The sequence below is a fragment of the Somniosus microcephalus genome, chromosome 11 (genome assembly GCF_052327205.1).
Source record: "Somniosus microcephalus isolate GS21.2 chromosome 11, FLI_Smic_1.0, whole genome shotgun sequence".
Lineage (NCBI taxonomy): Eukaryota > Metazoa > Chordata > Chondrichthyes > Squaliformes > Somniosidae > Somniosus > Somniosus microcephalus.
In genome coordinates, this window is record NC_140997.1 from 194,368,337 (window position 1) to 194,386,189 (window position 17,853).

The 17,853-nt window shown below is 44.0% G+C and overlaps 1 protein-coding gene across 2 annotated transcripts in view; it reads left to right on the plus strand.

Moving 5' to 3' along the window:
- Positions 1-17,853, plus strand: part of il17rd (interleukin 17 receptor D) — a 93,424-nt gene that overhangs the window by 54,215 nt on the left and 21,356 nt on the right. For both annotated transcript variants that reach the window (XM_086001616.1, XM_086001618.1), the window contains 4 exons: positions 5,782-5,899; positions 13,410-13,567; positions 14,583-14,648; positions 16,503-16,557. In XM_086001616.1, coding sequence (XP_085857742.1) covers positions 5,782-5,899; positions 13,410-13,567; positions 14,583-14,648; positions 16,503-16,557 — 397 coding nt within the window. The remainder of the gene's footprint in view (positions 1-5,781; positions 5,900-13,409; positions 13,568-14,582; positions 14,649-16,502; positions 16,558-17,853) is intronic.

Here is a 17,853-nt window from a genome sequence, read left to right on the forward strand (position 1 = left end):
TGGTATTTGTTTAATCTGGTATCTTTATCTCCTGGTGCAGTAGCATAGTGGTTATGTTACTGGACTAGTAGTCCAGAGGCCTGGACTAATGATCCGGTTCCTTCATCGTCGCTGGGTCAAAATCCTGGAACTCCCTACCTAACAGCACTGTGGGAGTACCTTCACTTCATGGACTGCAGCGGTTCAAGAAGGTGGCTCATCGCCACCTTCTCATGGGCAATTAGAGATGGACAGTAATTGCTGGCCTTGCCAACAACGCCCACACCCTGTTAATTAATTAAAAAAACAATTTTTTTTAAGTCTCTTCAGTTTAATGTAGGGATTTAATCCAGTTAGGATTCATTTTTATGCCAGCAGTGGCTGATGTAAGTTGTTGGTGTGCTCCAAGATCTTGTAGGCGATGTTCAAATACAGGAAGAGCACCAATTGTGAAGTTTATGCTGCAGATTTATTGTGAAATCTGCTGTATATTAATAAGAGTCCATGCCTAGAGATTAAAAAGAAAAACTGAGTTGCTGGAAATCTAAAATGAAGACAAAAATTGGTGGAAAATACAGCAGCTCAATCAGTATCTTACTTTGAAAATTTGTTAAGTATGAAACCCATTCAATGGCCTTTTTGATTAAGGAAGATTGCATGAAACTCGTGATAGATAAAAACACTTCTTAATTTATTTATTACAGTTTCTTAAAATTAATCAAAAAAGTATCCATACAGCTCTAAATTTCTCTCTTTTGCCAAATCTAATTAATGAAAAATTGTAATAATTTAAAGACTCATGACTGAATCTGATGGGCTTGGGCACGCATTCCTGCAGAAGGCCATTGCTGTTGTTACAGGGCCTAAATTAACAGTTTTCACAAAGCAAATCATCTTGAACTTAGACCTTTCTGCATTGAAATTTTTTTGTTTCCAAATGCTTTGGAGAAACTTCCTGCCAGCTGTGAGTTTTGCCCTCCACTTCCTCCTCACTGAAAATGTACATGCCAACTGTCAGAATTTGCTGACAGAAATCAGTGTGGAGCAGTCCCCACTTCCCTCAATGCTGCTCCTACCCAAGTCCTATTGATATTTCAAGTGATCCTGACTGCTGCATAATGTTGGTGAGAATTCTTACAAGAACAGGAATCCTGGAGGAGCAAAGAGTGCCAGATTAAATTGGAGGGGTCAAAACGTGCCAATATGAACTGTTGCAGGAGAAGAATGTGTCTCTGTAAATGTCTAGGATGGGTGACGGCATCTTTCTGAACTAGGTCTAGATGGGGTAGAGTGCCTCTGTGAATTGAGACAGGGGACTGGATGTAGGGGAGCGGCTGTTAGAAATATAGAAGATGGGAGCAGGATTAGGCCATTCGGCCCCTTGAGCCTGCTCCGCCATTCAATGAGATCATGGCTGATCATCCAAATTCAGTACCCTGTCCCTGCTTTCTCCCCATATCCCTTGAACCCTTTAGCCTTAAGAAATATATCCAACTCCTTCTTGAATATATTTAATGAATTGGCCTCTACTGCCTTCTGTGGTAGAGAATTCCACAGGTTCACCACTCTCTGGGTGAAGAAATTCTTCCTCATCTCTGTCCTAAATGGCTTACCCCTTATCCTCAGACTGTGACCCCTGGTTCTGGACTCCCTGACCATCGGGAACATCCTTCCTGCATCTACTCTGTCCAGTCCTGTCAGAATTTTATAAGTTTCAATGAGATCCCCTCTCATTCTTCTAAACTCCAACGAGTATAAGCCCAATCGACCCAATCTCTCCTCATACATCATTCCTGCCATCCCAGGTATCAGCCTGGTGAATCTTCACTGCACTCCCTCCATGGCAAGAACATCCTTCCTCAGATAAGGCGACCAAAACTGCACACAATACTCAAGGTGTGGTCTCACCAAGGCCCTGTACAACTGCAGCAAGACATCCTTGTTCCTGTACTCAAACCCTCTCGCTACGAAGGCCAACATACCATTTGCCTTCTTAACCGCCTGCTGCACCTGCATGCTTACCTTCAGCGACTGGTGCACAAGGACACCCAGATCTCGTTGCACTTCCCTTTCTCCCAATCTATTGCCATTCAGATAATAATCTGCCTTCCTGTTTTTGACACCAAAGTGGATAACCTCGCATTTATCCACGTTATATTGCATCTGCCATGCTTCTGCTCAATCACCCAACCTGTTCAAATCATACTGGAGTTTCTCGGCATCCTCCTCATAGCACACATGCCCACCCAGCTTTGTGTCGTCTGCAAACTTGGAGATATTACATCTGGTTCCCTCATCTAGATCATTAATATATATTGTGAATAGCTGGGGTCGAAGGACCGATCCCTGCGGTACCCCACTAGTCACTGCCTGCCACTCGGAAAAAGACCCGTTTATTCCAACTCTTTGCTTTCTGTCTGCCAACCAGTTCTCTATCCAAGTCAATACCTTGCCCCCAATCCCATGTGCCTTAACTTTACACGCTAATCTCTTATGCGGGACCTTATCGAAAGCCTTTTGAAAGTCCAAATACACCACATCCACTGGTTCTCCCTTATCTATTTTAGCAGTTACATCCTCAAAAAATTCCAGTAGATTAGTCAAGCACGATTTACCTTTTGTAAATCCATGTTGACTTTGTCCGATCCTGTCACTGTTTTCCAAGTGCTCTGCTATTACATCTTTTATAATGGACTCTCGCATTTTCCCCACTACCGATGTCAGGCTTACCGGTCTGTAATTCCCCATTTTCTCTCTACCACCTTTTTTGAATAGTGGGGTAACATTAGCTGCCCTCCAATCCATGGGTACTGTTCCAGAGTCTATCGAATTGTTGGAAGATGATCAGCAATGCATCTACTATTTCTAGGGCCACTTCCTTAAGTACCCTAGGATGTAGATTATCAGGCCCTGGGGATTTATCGACCTTCAATCCCGTCAATTTCCCTAACACCATTTCCGTACAAATACTGATTTCTTTCAGCTCCTCCCTTTCATCAGACCCTATGTTCCCTGACATCTCTGGGAGGTTATTTGTGTCCTCCTTTGTGAAGACAGAACCAAAGTATGTATTTAATTGGTCTTCCATTTCTTTGCTCCCCATTATAAATTCCCCTGATTCTGACTGCAAGGGACCTAAGCTTGACTTCACCAGTCTTTTTCTCTTCACATATCTATAAAAGCTTTTACAGTCAGTTTTTATGTTCCCAGCAAGCTTACTCTCATACTCTATTTTCCCCCTTCTTAATTAATCCCTTTGTCCTCCTTTGTTGAACATAAGAACATAAGATGTAGGAGCAGGAGTAGGCCATACGGCCCCTCGGGCCTGCTCCGCCATTCAATAGGATCATGGCTGATCCGAATCTAGACTCACGTCCACTTCCCTGCCCTCTCCCCGTAACCCCTAATTCCCTTATCTGCTAGGAAACTGTCTATCTCCGTTTTAAATTTATTTAATGTTGCAGCTTCCAGAGCTCTCTGGGGTAGCAAATTCCATAGATTTACTACCCTCTGAGTGAAGAAGTTTCTCCTCATCTCAGTTTTGAAAGGGCAGCCCCTTATTCTAAGATTATGCCCCCTAGTTCTAGTCTCACCCATCAGTGGAAACATCCTCACCGCATCCACCCAATCAAGCCCCCTCACAATCTTATATGTTTCGATAAGATCGCCTCGCATTCTTCTGAACTCCAATGAGTAGAGGCCCAACCTACTCAGCCTTTCCTCATACATCAACCCCCTCATCTCCGGAATCAACCGAGTGAACCTTCTCTGAACCGCCTCGAGAGCAAGTATATCTTTTCTTAAATATGGAAACCAAAACTGCACGCAGTATTCCAGGTGTGGCCTCACCAATACCCTGTATATCTGCAGCAAGACTTCCCTGTTTATATACTCCATCCCCCTTGCAATAAAAGCCAAGATTCCATTGGCCTTCCTGATCACCTGCTGCACCTGCATACTAACTTTTTGCGTTTCATGCACCAGGACCCCCAGATCCCTTTGTACTGTAGCACTTTGCAGTTTCTCTCCATTTAGATAATAACTTGCTCTTTGATTTTTTCTGCCAAAGTGCATAACCTCACACTTTCCAACATTATATTGCATCTGCCAAATCTCTGCCCACTCACTTAGCCTGTCTATGTCCTTTTGCAGGTTTTTTATGTCCTCCTCACTCACTGCTTTCCCTCCCATCTTTGTATCGCCGGCAAACTTGGATATGTTGCACTCGGTCCCTTCCTCCAAATCGTTAATATAGATTGTAAAGAGTTGGGGTCCCAGCACTGACCCCTGCGGAACACCACTAGTTACTGATTGCCAGCCCGAGAACGAACCATTTATCCCAACTCTTTGTTTTCTGTTAGATAGCCAATCTTCCACCCATGCCAGTATATTACCCCCAATCCCGTGATTTTTTTTATCTTGATCAGTAATCTTTTGTGTGGAACCTTGTCAAATGCCTTTTGGAAGTCCAAATACACTACATCCACTGGTTCCCCTTTATCCACCCTGTATGTTACGTCCTCAAAGAATTCGAGCAAATTTGTCAAACATGACTTCCCCTTCATAAAACCATGCTGACTCTGTCCTATTAAATTATGTTTATCCAAATGCTCTGTTACTGTTTCCTTAATAATGGACTCCAACATTTTGCCAACCACAGATGTTAGGCTAACTGGTCTATAGTTTCCAGCTTTTTGTCTACTTCCCTTCTTAAATAAGGGTGTTACATTAGCAGTTTTCCCATCTGCCGGGACCTTTCCTGAGTTGAATCCTAAGCTGCTCCCAATCCTCAGGTTTGCTGCTTTTTCTGGCCAATTTATATGTCCTCTCCTTGGATCTTATGCTATCCCTAATTTCCCTTGTTAGCCACGGTTGAGTCACCTTTTTTGTTCTATTTTTATGCCAAACTGGGATGAACAAATTTTGTAGTTCATCCATGCGGTATTTGAATGTTTGCCATTGCCTCTCCACCGTCAACCCTTTGAGTGACACTCCCCAATCAATCCTACCCAACTCGCACCTCATACCATCGTAGTTTCCTTTATTTAAATTCAGGACCCCAGTCTCTGAGTCAACTACTTCACTCTCCATCTTAATGAAGAATTCTATCATATTATGATCGCTCCGACCCAAGGGGCCTCGCACAACAAGATTGCTAATTAATCCTTTCTCATTACATAATACCCAGTCTAAGATGGCCTGATCTCTAGTAATTTTTGGGGAAGTGATGGTCTGTTGAATGTCACTTTGTTTTTCAATTTATCAATCTAAAAATATTTGAGTTTAAAGTTAGCCAGAATGCACCACTTTTAATGTAAAAAATGAAAACTTTCCAGGGGAGTATTTTACTGACAAACCCTTAAAATGCATCAACCAGTTTTTGTCTTGAACATTTGCATTTCCCCCTTCAGGCGTTTATGTACTTGTATTTTTTCCCATCGTGATAATTAAAGGAATGTTGGATTTACCTAGAGTTTAAAGTTAATAAGTCTGTGTAAATACTTTTCACGTATCTTAGGCTTACAATCCGGGCCAATCTTCAGTTGTCAGCTTTTAGGGCCTGTGCCAGCTTTTTTGAAGCTGTTGGTTAGCTCGGTCAGCTTTGGCTCTGTTTTCATGGTTAGCTTGTATGTGAAAGTTGTACTGTCCACCAATTTATACCCATTGTTAACCTTTCTCACCTGGTTGTTTCCCTTCTCACTCCACAAATGCTGACCTGTGTTGTATAATACTGCAACTATATTGAAGTCAAGATGGTCTTTTCCAGTCTGGAGAATATCTGTTTATTTGTTCTCTCTTCAGGTTATGAAATCCCATCCGTTTCGAAGTTTGAAATTTAAAACGCAATATAATGTGACGATTTTACCATTTCCGAACCTTGTGGAAGAAAATAATGATACCTTTCAGTTTGAGGTTGAATGTAAGTACTGACTTATTGCAACTGACATGATAACTTATGAAGAGAATTGTAACAAGTACAGAGCCTGGAACTAAGTTTTCATTTATTAATAAAATGACCGGAATTTTCTCCAGGTAGGTGGGTTGAGGGTGAGGGCCTCCGAGGCGGGTGGGAAATCCAGGAGGCTGGGTTTCCCGCAGGCTCTGCCAATTTTAATGACCGGGCCTGATTTGCATGTGTGACCTCAGATTCCCGCCAGCAGCCAGCCAGATTGAGAGGCTTTCTGGCTGCAGGCGGGTAGGCCTGCAGTTAGAGAGGGAGTGAAGGGTCGGTGGAGAGGGGGAGGGGATCGGCTGGATCGGTGATCGGGGGGGGGGGTCGGGGATAATGGGAGGGTCGGGGATCAGCTGGGGGGTGGGGGTGGGAGGTGCGGGAGAGAGGATCGGGACTGGCCACCAGAAGATTGTGGCTGGCCTCAACATCATCAGTGGGGTGGGGTGAAGGCCTCATGGTGGGGATCGGAGGCCTGGGAAGGTGATCGGAGGCCTCGTGGAGGGGTCTCTGATCGTGGGAGGTGGGTTAGTTAGGGACCCTGGATCCAGGAGGTAGGTATAAAGCCACTTAACTCCTGGATGCAACAGTCCCCGCCTCAGCTTCACGAATTGTGTGTCCACAGGCAGTTAAATTCAAAATGTAGGTTTAAAAAAAGGCTTTCAGCCTCATTATAATATTTAAATTGATGTACCACCCCCTGGAAGCAGGTTGGTCGCCCACCCCCTGTCCCGCCTCCATTAAAACCAGAAGTGTGCAGGTTGGAGGCGGGATCAGGTCAGGAGTCCCATTTTAAACAATTTAATTGCCCCCACGCTCCAATCCCACCTTTTTTGGGGGGGAAATTCCGACCAACTTTTTTTAATTGGCTCCTGGGATGTGGGCATCGCTGGAAAGGCCAGCTTTTATTGCCCATCCCAAATTGCTTTTGAGAAGGTGGTGGTGAGCCGCCTTCTTGAACCACTTCAGTGAAGGTACTCCCACAGTGCTGTTAGGGAGGGAGTTCCAGGATTTTGACCCAGTGACGATGCAGGAACGGCAATATATTTCCAAGTCAGGATAGCGTGTAACTTGAAGGGGAACTAGCAGGTGATGGTTTTCCCATCCACCTGCTGCCCTTATCCTTCTAGGTGGTAGAGGTCACAGGTTTGGGAGGTGTTGCTAAAGAAGCCGTGGTGAGTTGTTGCAGGGCATCTTGTAGATGGTACACACTGCAGCCACGGTGCGCTGGTGGTGGAGGGAGTGAATGTTTAAGGTGGTGGATGGTGTGCCAATCAAGCGGGCTGCTTTACCCTGGATGGTGTCGAGCATCTTAAGTGTTGTTGGAGTTGCACTCATCCAAGCAAAAGAAGAGTATTCCATCACACTCCTGAGTTGTGCCTTGTAGATGGTGGAAAGGCTTTGGGGTTTCAGGAAGTGAGACACTCACCGCAGAATACCTAGCCTCTGACCCGCTCTTGTTGCCACAGTATTTATGTGGCTGGTCCAGTTAAGTTTCTGGTCAATGCCCAGGATGTTGATGGTGGGGGATTCAGCGATGGTAATGCCGTTGAATGTCAAGGGGAGGTGGTTAGACTCTCGCTTGTTGGAGATAGTCATTGCCTGGCAATTCTGTGGTGCGAATGTTACCTGCCACTTATCAGCCCAAGCCTGAACGTCGTCCACATCTTGCTGCATGCGGGCATGGACTACTTCATTATCTGAGGAGTTGGGAATGGAACTGAACACTGTACAGCGATGTTCTATATCATAGAATCATAGAAAGTTACAGCACGGAAGGAGGCCATTTCGGCTCATCGTGTCCGTGCCGACCAACTTGGAGCTATCGAGCCTAATCCCACTTCCTTCAGGACTCGGCCAGCTCGGTCAGTAGTGGTGCTACTGAGCCACTCTTGGTAATGGACATTGAAGTTCCCCACGCAGAGTACATTCTGTGCCCTTGCTACCCTCAGTGCTTCTTCCAAGTGGTATTCAACATGGAGGAGTACTGATTCATCAGCTGAGGGAGGGTGGTAGGTGATAATCAGCAGGAGCGTGGTAATCAGCGCAAGGTTTCCTTGTCCATGCTTGACCTAAAGCCATGACCTAAACTCCTCAGATAATGAAGCAGTCAATGCCCGCACGCAACAAGACCTGGACGACGTTCAGGCTTGCGCTGATAAGTGGCAGGTAACATTTGCGCCACAGAAGTGCCAGACAATGACTATCTCCAACAAGCGAGAGTCTACCCACCTCCCCATGACAGTCACCGGCATTACCATCGTCGAATTTCCCACCATCAACATCCTGGGGGTCACCATTGACCAGAAACTTAACTGGACCAGCCACATAAATACTGTGGCAACAAGAGCAGGTCAGAGGCTGGGTATTCTGCGGTGAGTGTCTCACCTCCTGACACCACAAAGCCTTTCCACCATCTACAAGGCACAAGTCAGGAGTGTGATGGAATACTCTCCACTTGCCTGGATGAGTGCAGCTGCAACAACACTCAAGAAGCTCGACACCATCCAGGAAAAAGCAGCCCGCTTGATCGGCACCCCATCCACCACCTTAAACGTTCACTCCCTCCACCACTGGTGCACCGTGGCTGCAGTGTGTACCATCTACAAAATGCACTGCAGCAACTCGCCTAGGCTTCTTCGGCAGCACCTCCCAAACCCGCGACCTCTTCCACCTAGAAGGACAAGGGCAACAGGCACATGGGAACACCACCACCTCCAAGTTCCCCTCCAAGTCACACACCATCCTGACTTGGAAATATATCGCTGATCCTTCATCGTTGCTGGGTCAAAATCCTGGAACTCCCTACCTAACAGCACTGTGGGAGTACCTTCACCACACAGACTGCAGCAGTTCAAGAAGGCGGCGCACCACCTTCTCGAGGGCAATTAGTGAAGGGCAATAAATGCTGGCCTTGCCAGCGACGCCCAGATCCCATAAGCGAATTTTAAAAAAATGAGACTCCACGGGGTCCAGAATCAATGTTGAGGACTCCCAGGACCACTCCTTCCCGACTGTATACTACTGTGCCTCCACCCCTGGTGGGTCTGTCCTGCCAGTGGGACATGACATACCCAGGGATGGTGATGGAGGAGTTTGGGACATTGGCTGAAAGGTCTGATTCTGTGAGTATGACTGTCAGACTTTTGCTTGACTAGTCTGTGGGACAGCTCTCCCAATTTTGGCACAAGTCCCCAGAGGAGGACTTTGCTTGGTCCTGAGTGTGCCGTTGTCGTGTCCGAAGCCAGTGCCAAGGTTGATGCCGGGTGGTCCGTCCAGTTTTATTATTATTATTGTTTCTCGTAGAGGTTTGTTACATCTGAGGCTAGGCCATTTCAGAGGGCAGTTAAGAGTCAACCATATTGCTGTGGGTCTGGAGTCACATATAAGCCAGACCATGTAAGGACAGCAGATTTCCTTCCCTAAAGGTGAAGCAGATGGGTTTTTACAACAATCCGATAGTTTCATGGCCACCATTACTGATACTAGCTTTTCATTCCAGATTTATTTAATTGAATTTAAATTCCCCAGCTGCCGTGGTGGGATTTGAACTCTCATCTCTGGATCACTAGTCCAATAACATAACCACTATGCTACCGTTCCCATTTCAGCAGTAATATTGCAGACCTGTTGTTCTGTCCTCCTCACAACTATGATTCGACAGACAGCTAAACCCTCATCACCAAACAGGAGGCGTTGTTACTTTTTTATCCAGTTTAATGACACAGGGTGAAACTACAAAGAGAGCAAGAAATTACAACATCAAATAAGGCCGATTGGTATTACAATCACGATCTGAATACACAAAATAAACCTAGGATAGTAGAATGAAACGTTACCACTATAACTCAACGGTTCTATTACAATTTGAGGTAAATCTGATACAACAATCAAAGGTCTAACACATGAATGCCAGGAGAAAGATTAATAGCCAGCCACATGGAAACTCCACAAAGTGCAATATTTTAACTCATCTGGCCGCAAATATCAAGAAATGGTGACATAGATCAAACATAAAGACATCTGATAAAAAGTTACTCACAGACAATGCCAATCAAAGGGGGAAACTGAAAAGGATGGCGTTAGATGCTGCAGAATCACCAGCAATGACTGCTGGCTCCCTCGCGGTTGTGTTTTACTTTCACTTTCTCATCATGTCACATGACATAAATCAACAATAAGGAGGTAAGTAGTAAAAACAGTAGGGGGAGACAAAACACAATACTAAAAGTCTCATAGGGGACATAACATCTGTTGCAATGCAGTTAACTGACCTGAGTTGGTCAAACATGACAACACAGACATTGTAAGTGGATCCTTGCATTCACCATATTAGGAAAAATGACTGACTGATTAATTGTAATTTGGGGGTTTTAGATAGAACAAAAGCTGCTTCTACGACATCCTTGGACCGTCAATATTTTAAAAAATCCTCAATGTTGCATTGCTGGCGTAAGGCTTGTTGGCAGCTCTCCGCTTTTGTTTAACTTGGTTAGTGACAAACAAGAGAGACCTAAAGGAACATCTTCAACTAGCATAACCAATTAGTAACATGTGGCAGAAAGATATCAGGTTTCTAAATCGGTATTTACAGCTTCATTGAAGTATTTTATTCTAATTAAAGGAATGCTATTTCAGCATAAATAATTAGAATAATACCAATTTCTTAAGCCTCAAATTCATGAAAAGCACTTTAAAGTGAATTACGTCCAGCCATTGCAAAATAACAGTTGTTCAGGAATAAAAAAAGTGATATTTCCTGTTTTTAAGAAAATCTATACAATCTAGGAAAGAGCAATACAGGTTGAGCGTCCCAAATCCGGAGTTCCAGAATCCAGAAGGTTCCGAAATCCGGGACGATTGGTGGCAGGGGCCCAGAATCTGTAAAATGCTCCGGAATCCAGACACCCTGAGGGAGGCTTGCCAAAAACTGGAAATAGCGCAACCTGGGCCCAGGCATTTCCAGACTTGGCACGTGTTTCTGATGTCCGAAGTCTGGAAATATCACAACCTGGGCTCGGGTGTTTCCGGTCTTCGGACATCAGAAACACGTTCCAGAGTCCGGAAAAACCCGAAAACCGGCTCGACCTCGGTCCCAAGGTTGCCAGATTCGGGACGCTCAACCTGTCCCACCAGTCTCATTCTCAATGAAATTTTGGGTGACTGGGTGACCTTGTTGGAAAAAAGAGTTCGTTCTATGAATTCTCACTGCTAGCTGAATGCACACATTGCTTTTAATTATTTAAAGAGACTGTTAAAAATGGAGTTAAGACTATTAGCATTTAATTCAAACAGTTAATATTTCTCGCTAAATGTTTGAATGAAAAGCAGCTGTGACTTTCTTCACTTTTGCCATTTTAGAATGAAGTGGCCCACCATCTTCCACTTTCTCTTAAAGCCCTCAGTTGCTGTGGTTTAAAATGTGCTTTGCATTAGATTTAAATGAAGAGATATTAGTTAGGAGCAAGAATGAAATACACTGTATATAATGACAGAAGTCCCATGATTTAAAAAGCATTTCCCTCTCTTCCAACACAGCTTGTGAAAACCTGTTGAAAAAGATAATGGCCCGGATCTTGTGCTGAAAATAACGGTGAGGTTTCGGCGCTCACCGTTATTAAAGTGTAAATTGGACAGCAACTTCAGGTGACCTCACGTGTGCAGTTATACGTGGAAATCAGGAAGTTGCTGTCTGAGTAGCCCTGCTCCTCCAGAAGCTGAGCTATAACAGTACTCTGCATTGAAATACATGGAGCAGTGTGAAGTTGCTGTACTTGCGCGATAGACGCACACTAAACTCGACAGAAAAAGTTAGGGCTTGTCCAGTCCAGTGTAAGTAAATTTTTAATGGCATGATATCAACAACAACTTGTATTTATATAGCGCCTTTCCGTAGTAAAACGTCCCCAGGTGCTTCACAGGAGCATTATCAAACAAAGTTTGACACCGAGCCACATAAAGAGATAAAGACATAGGTTTTAAGGAGCGTCTTAAAGGAGGAAAGAGAGGTGGAGAGGTTTAGGGAAGGAATTCAGAGCGTAGGGCCTTGGCAGTTGAAGGCACGGCCGCCAATGGTGGAGCGATTAAAATCGGGGATGCTCAAGTGGCCAGAATTGGAGGAGCGCAGATATCTTGGAAGTTGTAGGGCTGTAGGAGATTACAGAGATCAGGAGGGATGAGACCATGGAGGGGTTTGAAAACAAGGATGAGAATTTTAAAATCGAGGCTTTGCTTAACCGGGAGCCAATGGAGGTCAGTGAGCACAGGAGTGATGGGTGAATGGGTCTTGGTGCCAGTTAGGACATGGTCAGCAGAGTTTTAGATGACCTCAAGTTTACGGAGGGTAGAACGTGGAAGGCTGGCCAGGAGTCCGTTGGAATAGTCATGTCTAGAGGTAACGAAGGCATGGATGAGGGTTTCAGCAGCAGATGAGCTGAGGCAGTGGTGGAGTCGGACAATGTTATGGAGGTGGAAATAGACGATCTTGATAATGGCACGGATATGTGGTCGGAAGCTCAGCTCGGGGTCAAATATGACACCAAGGTTGATAACAGTGTGGTTCAGCCTCAGACAGTTGCCAGGGAGAGGGATGGAGTCAGTGGCTAGGGAACGGAGTTTGTGGTGGGGACCAAAGGCAATGGCTTCAGTCTTCCCAGTATTTAGTTGGAGGACATTTCTGCTCATCCAGTACTGAATGTTGGACAAGCAGTCTGACAATTTAGAGACAGTGGAGGGGTCAAGAGAGGTGGTGGTGAGATAGAGCTGGGTGTCGTCAGCGTACATGTGGAAACTGATGCTGTGTTTTCAGATGATGTCGCCGAGGGGCAGCATGTAGATGAGAAATAGGAGGGGGGCCAAGGATAGAGGTCACCAGAGGTAACAGTGCGGGAGTGGGAAGAGAAGCCATTGCAGATGATTCTCTGATTACGACTGGATTAGTCTTAATTACTGCCAAATAACCTCTCTGGCATTGAAAATTTACAAGTGTGGAGTCTCACTCCTTCAGATTTTAATTATTGCTGGAAATTTAAAAATTGTAATTTTAAAAAACTTTTTCTTTCTGTCTCTTTATTCTCTCTCAATCCCATCTTTCTCTCCCTCTCTTTATTTCACTTTCTGTACATGCTTTGGTATTGAATTAACTAGTCTAACTTACACTTCCTGCTTCAAACTCTGCTTGCCTCAGTGAGGATTCTTCAATCTGATTGTTAAGGAGGTACATAGTTGCATGCCCTGTAGAGGGCGCTGTAATCACAGCAAGTTCTAGTGCAAAAGCCCATAGAAAGTCCGTGGGCAGCTGTAAGTGTAATGAATGGTTGGCGCCGTTTATTCGCTGCTGATCGCAAAATCCGGGCCAAATGATAAAGTGCAAAAAATGAGTTTGAGCTCAACTATTTCCTCGAATTGCAGTACACCATTCCAATAAAGAGAGTATTTTATGTAAGCTACTAATTTTCATTCTTCATGTTTTTGCCAATAGACTGGTCTCCAAAGAATCTGGATGTCAATCAACCATACCAGTCTACAAATTTAAATGTGACCTTTGACTTGGCTCCTTCCATTTTTGGATTTAAGGCCTATCACATACGTTGTAAAATGGTGAACACCGGTTTCCATAAGGACAAAAACATATTTGTGGTAAGCAAACTGGATAGCTGAAGGAAAGCAGTGGAACTGTGCTATAATTATAAAGCTGGCTGAGATGAAGTATGGGCAACCTACTCCCAGGCCTGTCCCAAAACAGTTGTTTTATTCAGATCCTCTTGATACTTTTCTGTACTCCCAGCTTTCCCAATTCCTGAAACCACATATCCACTTTCAGCTGGAATGTATTTTTTGGGGGACGGGTATGGCCTTAGCTCTGAACTTAGTTGTTGTATAACAGGAGATGCATACCTTGGGACTGAAATTGAGTCCTGTAAGTTTTTCTTCCTCTTGAAATGCTTTGTTTTCCTACAGTATGATGGGTTGAGAGACTCTCTTACTGTGTAAATTAAAGACAGTAAATCATTTTTATAGATTTCACTGAACCATTTCCCCATCTGACTGGGTCTCATTGCTAAGGTTAACTTTGAAACCAATTTAAATAAAAATTCAGAATCTATAGAAATTAGTGAAAAGGTTAAGGTTTGAACATCCCCATTAAGGAAGCAATGTAGAGAAGCACTAATGTTGGTATTTGTCCAAAAATATTGAAGTAGTTTTATTTGAGAAAATCAGGAAAATATATTTAAAAGTGATAATGCCCCATGACAGCTCCTTGAAAATATATACTTTTTGGCTCTGCATGTCTTTAATAATTAGCACCTGTTGTGAAAGACTTTGCTGCGTTTCCTCAGCAGGGAATAATGGCCGCCCTGTGTGCTGGCTGCCAGGTGGATGTTGGAGCGACACAGCTGTTAGTTATACCATCAGTCACCCTGCCTAATCTTTATTAGATAAGACTGTGTTTGAAGTATTGAAATGAGGTATGAACAAACACATGTTGGTGACCGAATTTGTATGGGATTGATGTCCAAGGCCACTTTCATAAGTTAAGAAAATTTAGTACTACTGTAAAGCAATTGTTCAAACCTTAATATTCATGAAACTTTAAACTCTGCCGGGATTCAGTTTAAATACTCTCTTAGAAATGTTTAATTCCTTCCTACAGGATACTAACATGACCATTGTGAGTTACGTTTTTCATGATCTCTACCCAGGCACTTACACCGTTGAGGTATGATTCTTTTATATTCGGGCATTTTTCAAGTTCTGCTTCCAATGTAGTAACTATTATGTTAGCCCTACAACCCTCCGAGATATCTATGCTCTTCCAATTCTGGCCTCTTGTGCATCCCCGATTTTAATCACTCTGGCATTGGTGGCTGTGTCTTCAGCTGTCCAGGCCCTCTGGAATTCCCTCCCCTTCGCCTCTCTCCCCTCCCTAAAGATGCTCCTTAAAACCTACCTCTTTGACCAATCTTTCGGCCATCTGCCCCAATATCTCGCCATGTGGCTCGGCTTTAAATTTTGTTTGACAGTGCTCCTGTGTAGTGCCCTGGGACGCTTTACTACGTTAAAGGCGCTATATAAATGCAATTTGTTGTTGCCTCAACTGGACCATGGAAGACTGCACCTTTTGCTGGCAGTGTCATCTGGTGGCTCAGTTGAAATGAGGCATGTGTGCTCTCCACAGCGTGAGGTTGATGGAGTATCTGCTTTCTCCTGAGTTAGAACACAGCATCTGGCTGCAGCTCAGCAGGGGACCGCTGACATACCTCCACACATGAGGAGAAGGATCAGATTGGTTCCCAGCCGTGGGAGAGAACATTTTAATGGCTTTGCGCTTTGGGTGCTTGCTTTAATTTTTTTTTTGTTAAATCCGTTATCCTCAGTCTAAAGTTCCTTTTGGTAAAAGAAATTGGTTCAAATTTCATTGTTCCAAATGAGACTTTGATTTCTGTGTAAAGCCTTTTTAGTACAGTGTGTTCCCATCTGTTTGCAAACAAGTTGCAGCTGTGAGTTAGGGCACATGCTCAATGAGATTATCTTACTACATCTCAGTAAATAGTTTGTGCTGCAAAACATTGTGTGTGTCTCTTGTATAATATTGCGGCCGCCCTTATCCTCTTCTACCTACTTCTGATTCAATGGCCCAGATTTTCCTGGGGATGTGCACCATTACAGTGGCGCATCTACGTTGTCCGGGCCCTTGATCGGCGCAAAAGAGGAAATTCTGGAGTAAGTGACTTACGCCATCACTTCTGGTGCTCCATATGTTCCTGGGATTTTTGTGCTGATCCACCATTACTCCTCACCAATAACAGTTGGAAGGTAGTTTTTATAGCTCCTACCCCCTATTGGAAATATTGCGATAGCGATTTTGCTGGATTATCCCCAGTTTTCACATCACTGCCACTTAAATTTGAAAGTAGTGGTGCTGGAGTCCTGGCAGCAGCGTGTTTCAGATGACTGCCATACTTGGGCTTCCCATAAAAGGCAGTTTTTAGTCTTTACATTCCCAAGCTGCTTAATGTATTCGTTGAATCGTTGGGAAAAAAATGGCCACCCACTTCCAACTCGTTGCCATGCTCGCTGTTACATATTCTACTTAGAATTCAGTAAAATATGGAGGAAGTTATCGACGGCGAGATCAGTACACTAGACAGTTACATTTCTGGTGTATGTTACCGATCTCGCTGTTGCAGGAAAAACTGGGCCAATGATTTTTCAGAAACAGTACCACCCACAGGCTACCAACAGTAAACACACTGAAAATATTCCAGCAGTACCTTTTTTCTTCATTCCCCTCTTGGATTGGTGTCTTGGATTGGCTGGGGAAATGCAGTTTCCCTGTTCCTGTTCCCATTCTTTGTTCCAATATGGCCCAAACCAGAGTCCAAGGAATACTGCAACACTAACCTGTATAGGTGGAGAGAGAGAGGGCCTTAAAGAACACTTCGATCTTTTTTATAATTCATTGGCAGTTAGTCACTTTAATATCAAGCCACTTCTTCTAACTGTTCTTTGTAATCTTGCACATTTTTGTAAATTGTGTAATTGAAAATCTTCTTGTGTCTCTTTTCTGTAGGTGACGGATTCCAGCAATACCACCGGGAAGCAGGTCAACTTCACAGTGAGGCCAGGTAGGGTCTATTTTCAGGGCTGGATTGTGGTGAGAATGTGCACACCCCAGCACCTGCATGTTTAATCTCAAATATGTTCAGAAATCTTTAACAAATAACTTATTTGCATAGCTAAAGAAATTAGCTTGAGGTAAGGGATCACAGTCACCTTATAGAATCATAGTATAGTACAGCACAGAAGGAGACCATTCGACCCATCGCATCTGCGCCGGCTCTTTCGAAGAGCAATCCGGTTAGTCCCACTCCCTGGCTCGGATCACACAATTCCTGCAATTTTTTCTCTTTCATTATTTATCCAATTCTCTTTTGAAGGCTAGTTTCAATCCGTATCCACCACCCTATCAGGCAGTGCAGCCCAAATCATAACCCCTTGTTGCGTAAAAAGTTTTCCCTCATGTCGCCTCTGGTTCTTTTGCCAGTCACCTTAAATCGGTGCCCTTTGGTTATCAACCCTTCAGCCATTGGAAACAGTTTCTCCTTATTTACTCTATCTGAACCCTTCATGATTTTGAACATCTCTATCAAATCTCCTCTTAGCCTTCTCTGCTCTAAGGAGAACAACCCCAGCTTCTCCAGTCTATCCAAGTAACTGTAATATATTCATAGTGAGCCCTGAATTCCCTCAAAGATTTCTATAGTAAATGTTCAAAGTTGTGCAGATATGTTGGTCATTTTGAACCTCAAAAATTCTCTTCCCCCAAAAAATTACCATATATAGATGAAACAATCATCATTTACTTCTGTATAACACTGCAACCTGTTTTTTCATCTCCACCTCTTCTCCCCAGCTCCACCCCCTCGATACTCATGTTCTTATGAAAATATTATTAGTTATGGTTAATCCACTTTCCGCCTTTCCCCCCACCCTACTCTCATTTTCCCCTCTTCTGTAGATATTGGCTAATGTTGGGAGAGGGTTCTGTCACTTTGCTCAAGTGGCCATTGTTCATGTGTGAGCCTGGACCATGAGGTTTAGCAGAACTTAATCTAATTAGTATTAAACTTCGGTGTGAAAAAAATGTAACTTTGAATTTACCTTTTGGATGGCAACAGAATGTAGATATTAACTTTTGAAAACAGGTGTTGCTGCATCCTTTGGTGCTTCTATACTACCTCTGTACCCGGTTTATGTCCAGCAAACGAACTTGTTTTATTGGGTGACTGCTTTGCGGAACACCTCCGTTCAGTCCGTAAGGGTGACCCTGAGCTTCCGGTCGCCTGTCATTTCAATTCACCATTCCATTCCCACTCGGACCTCACCGTCTGCGGCCTCTTGCATTGTTCCACGGAAGCTCA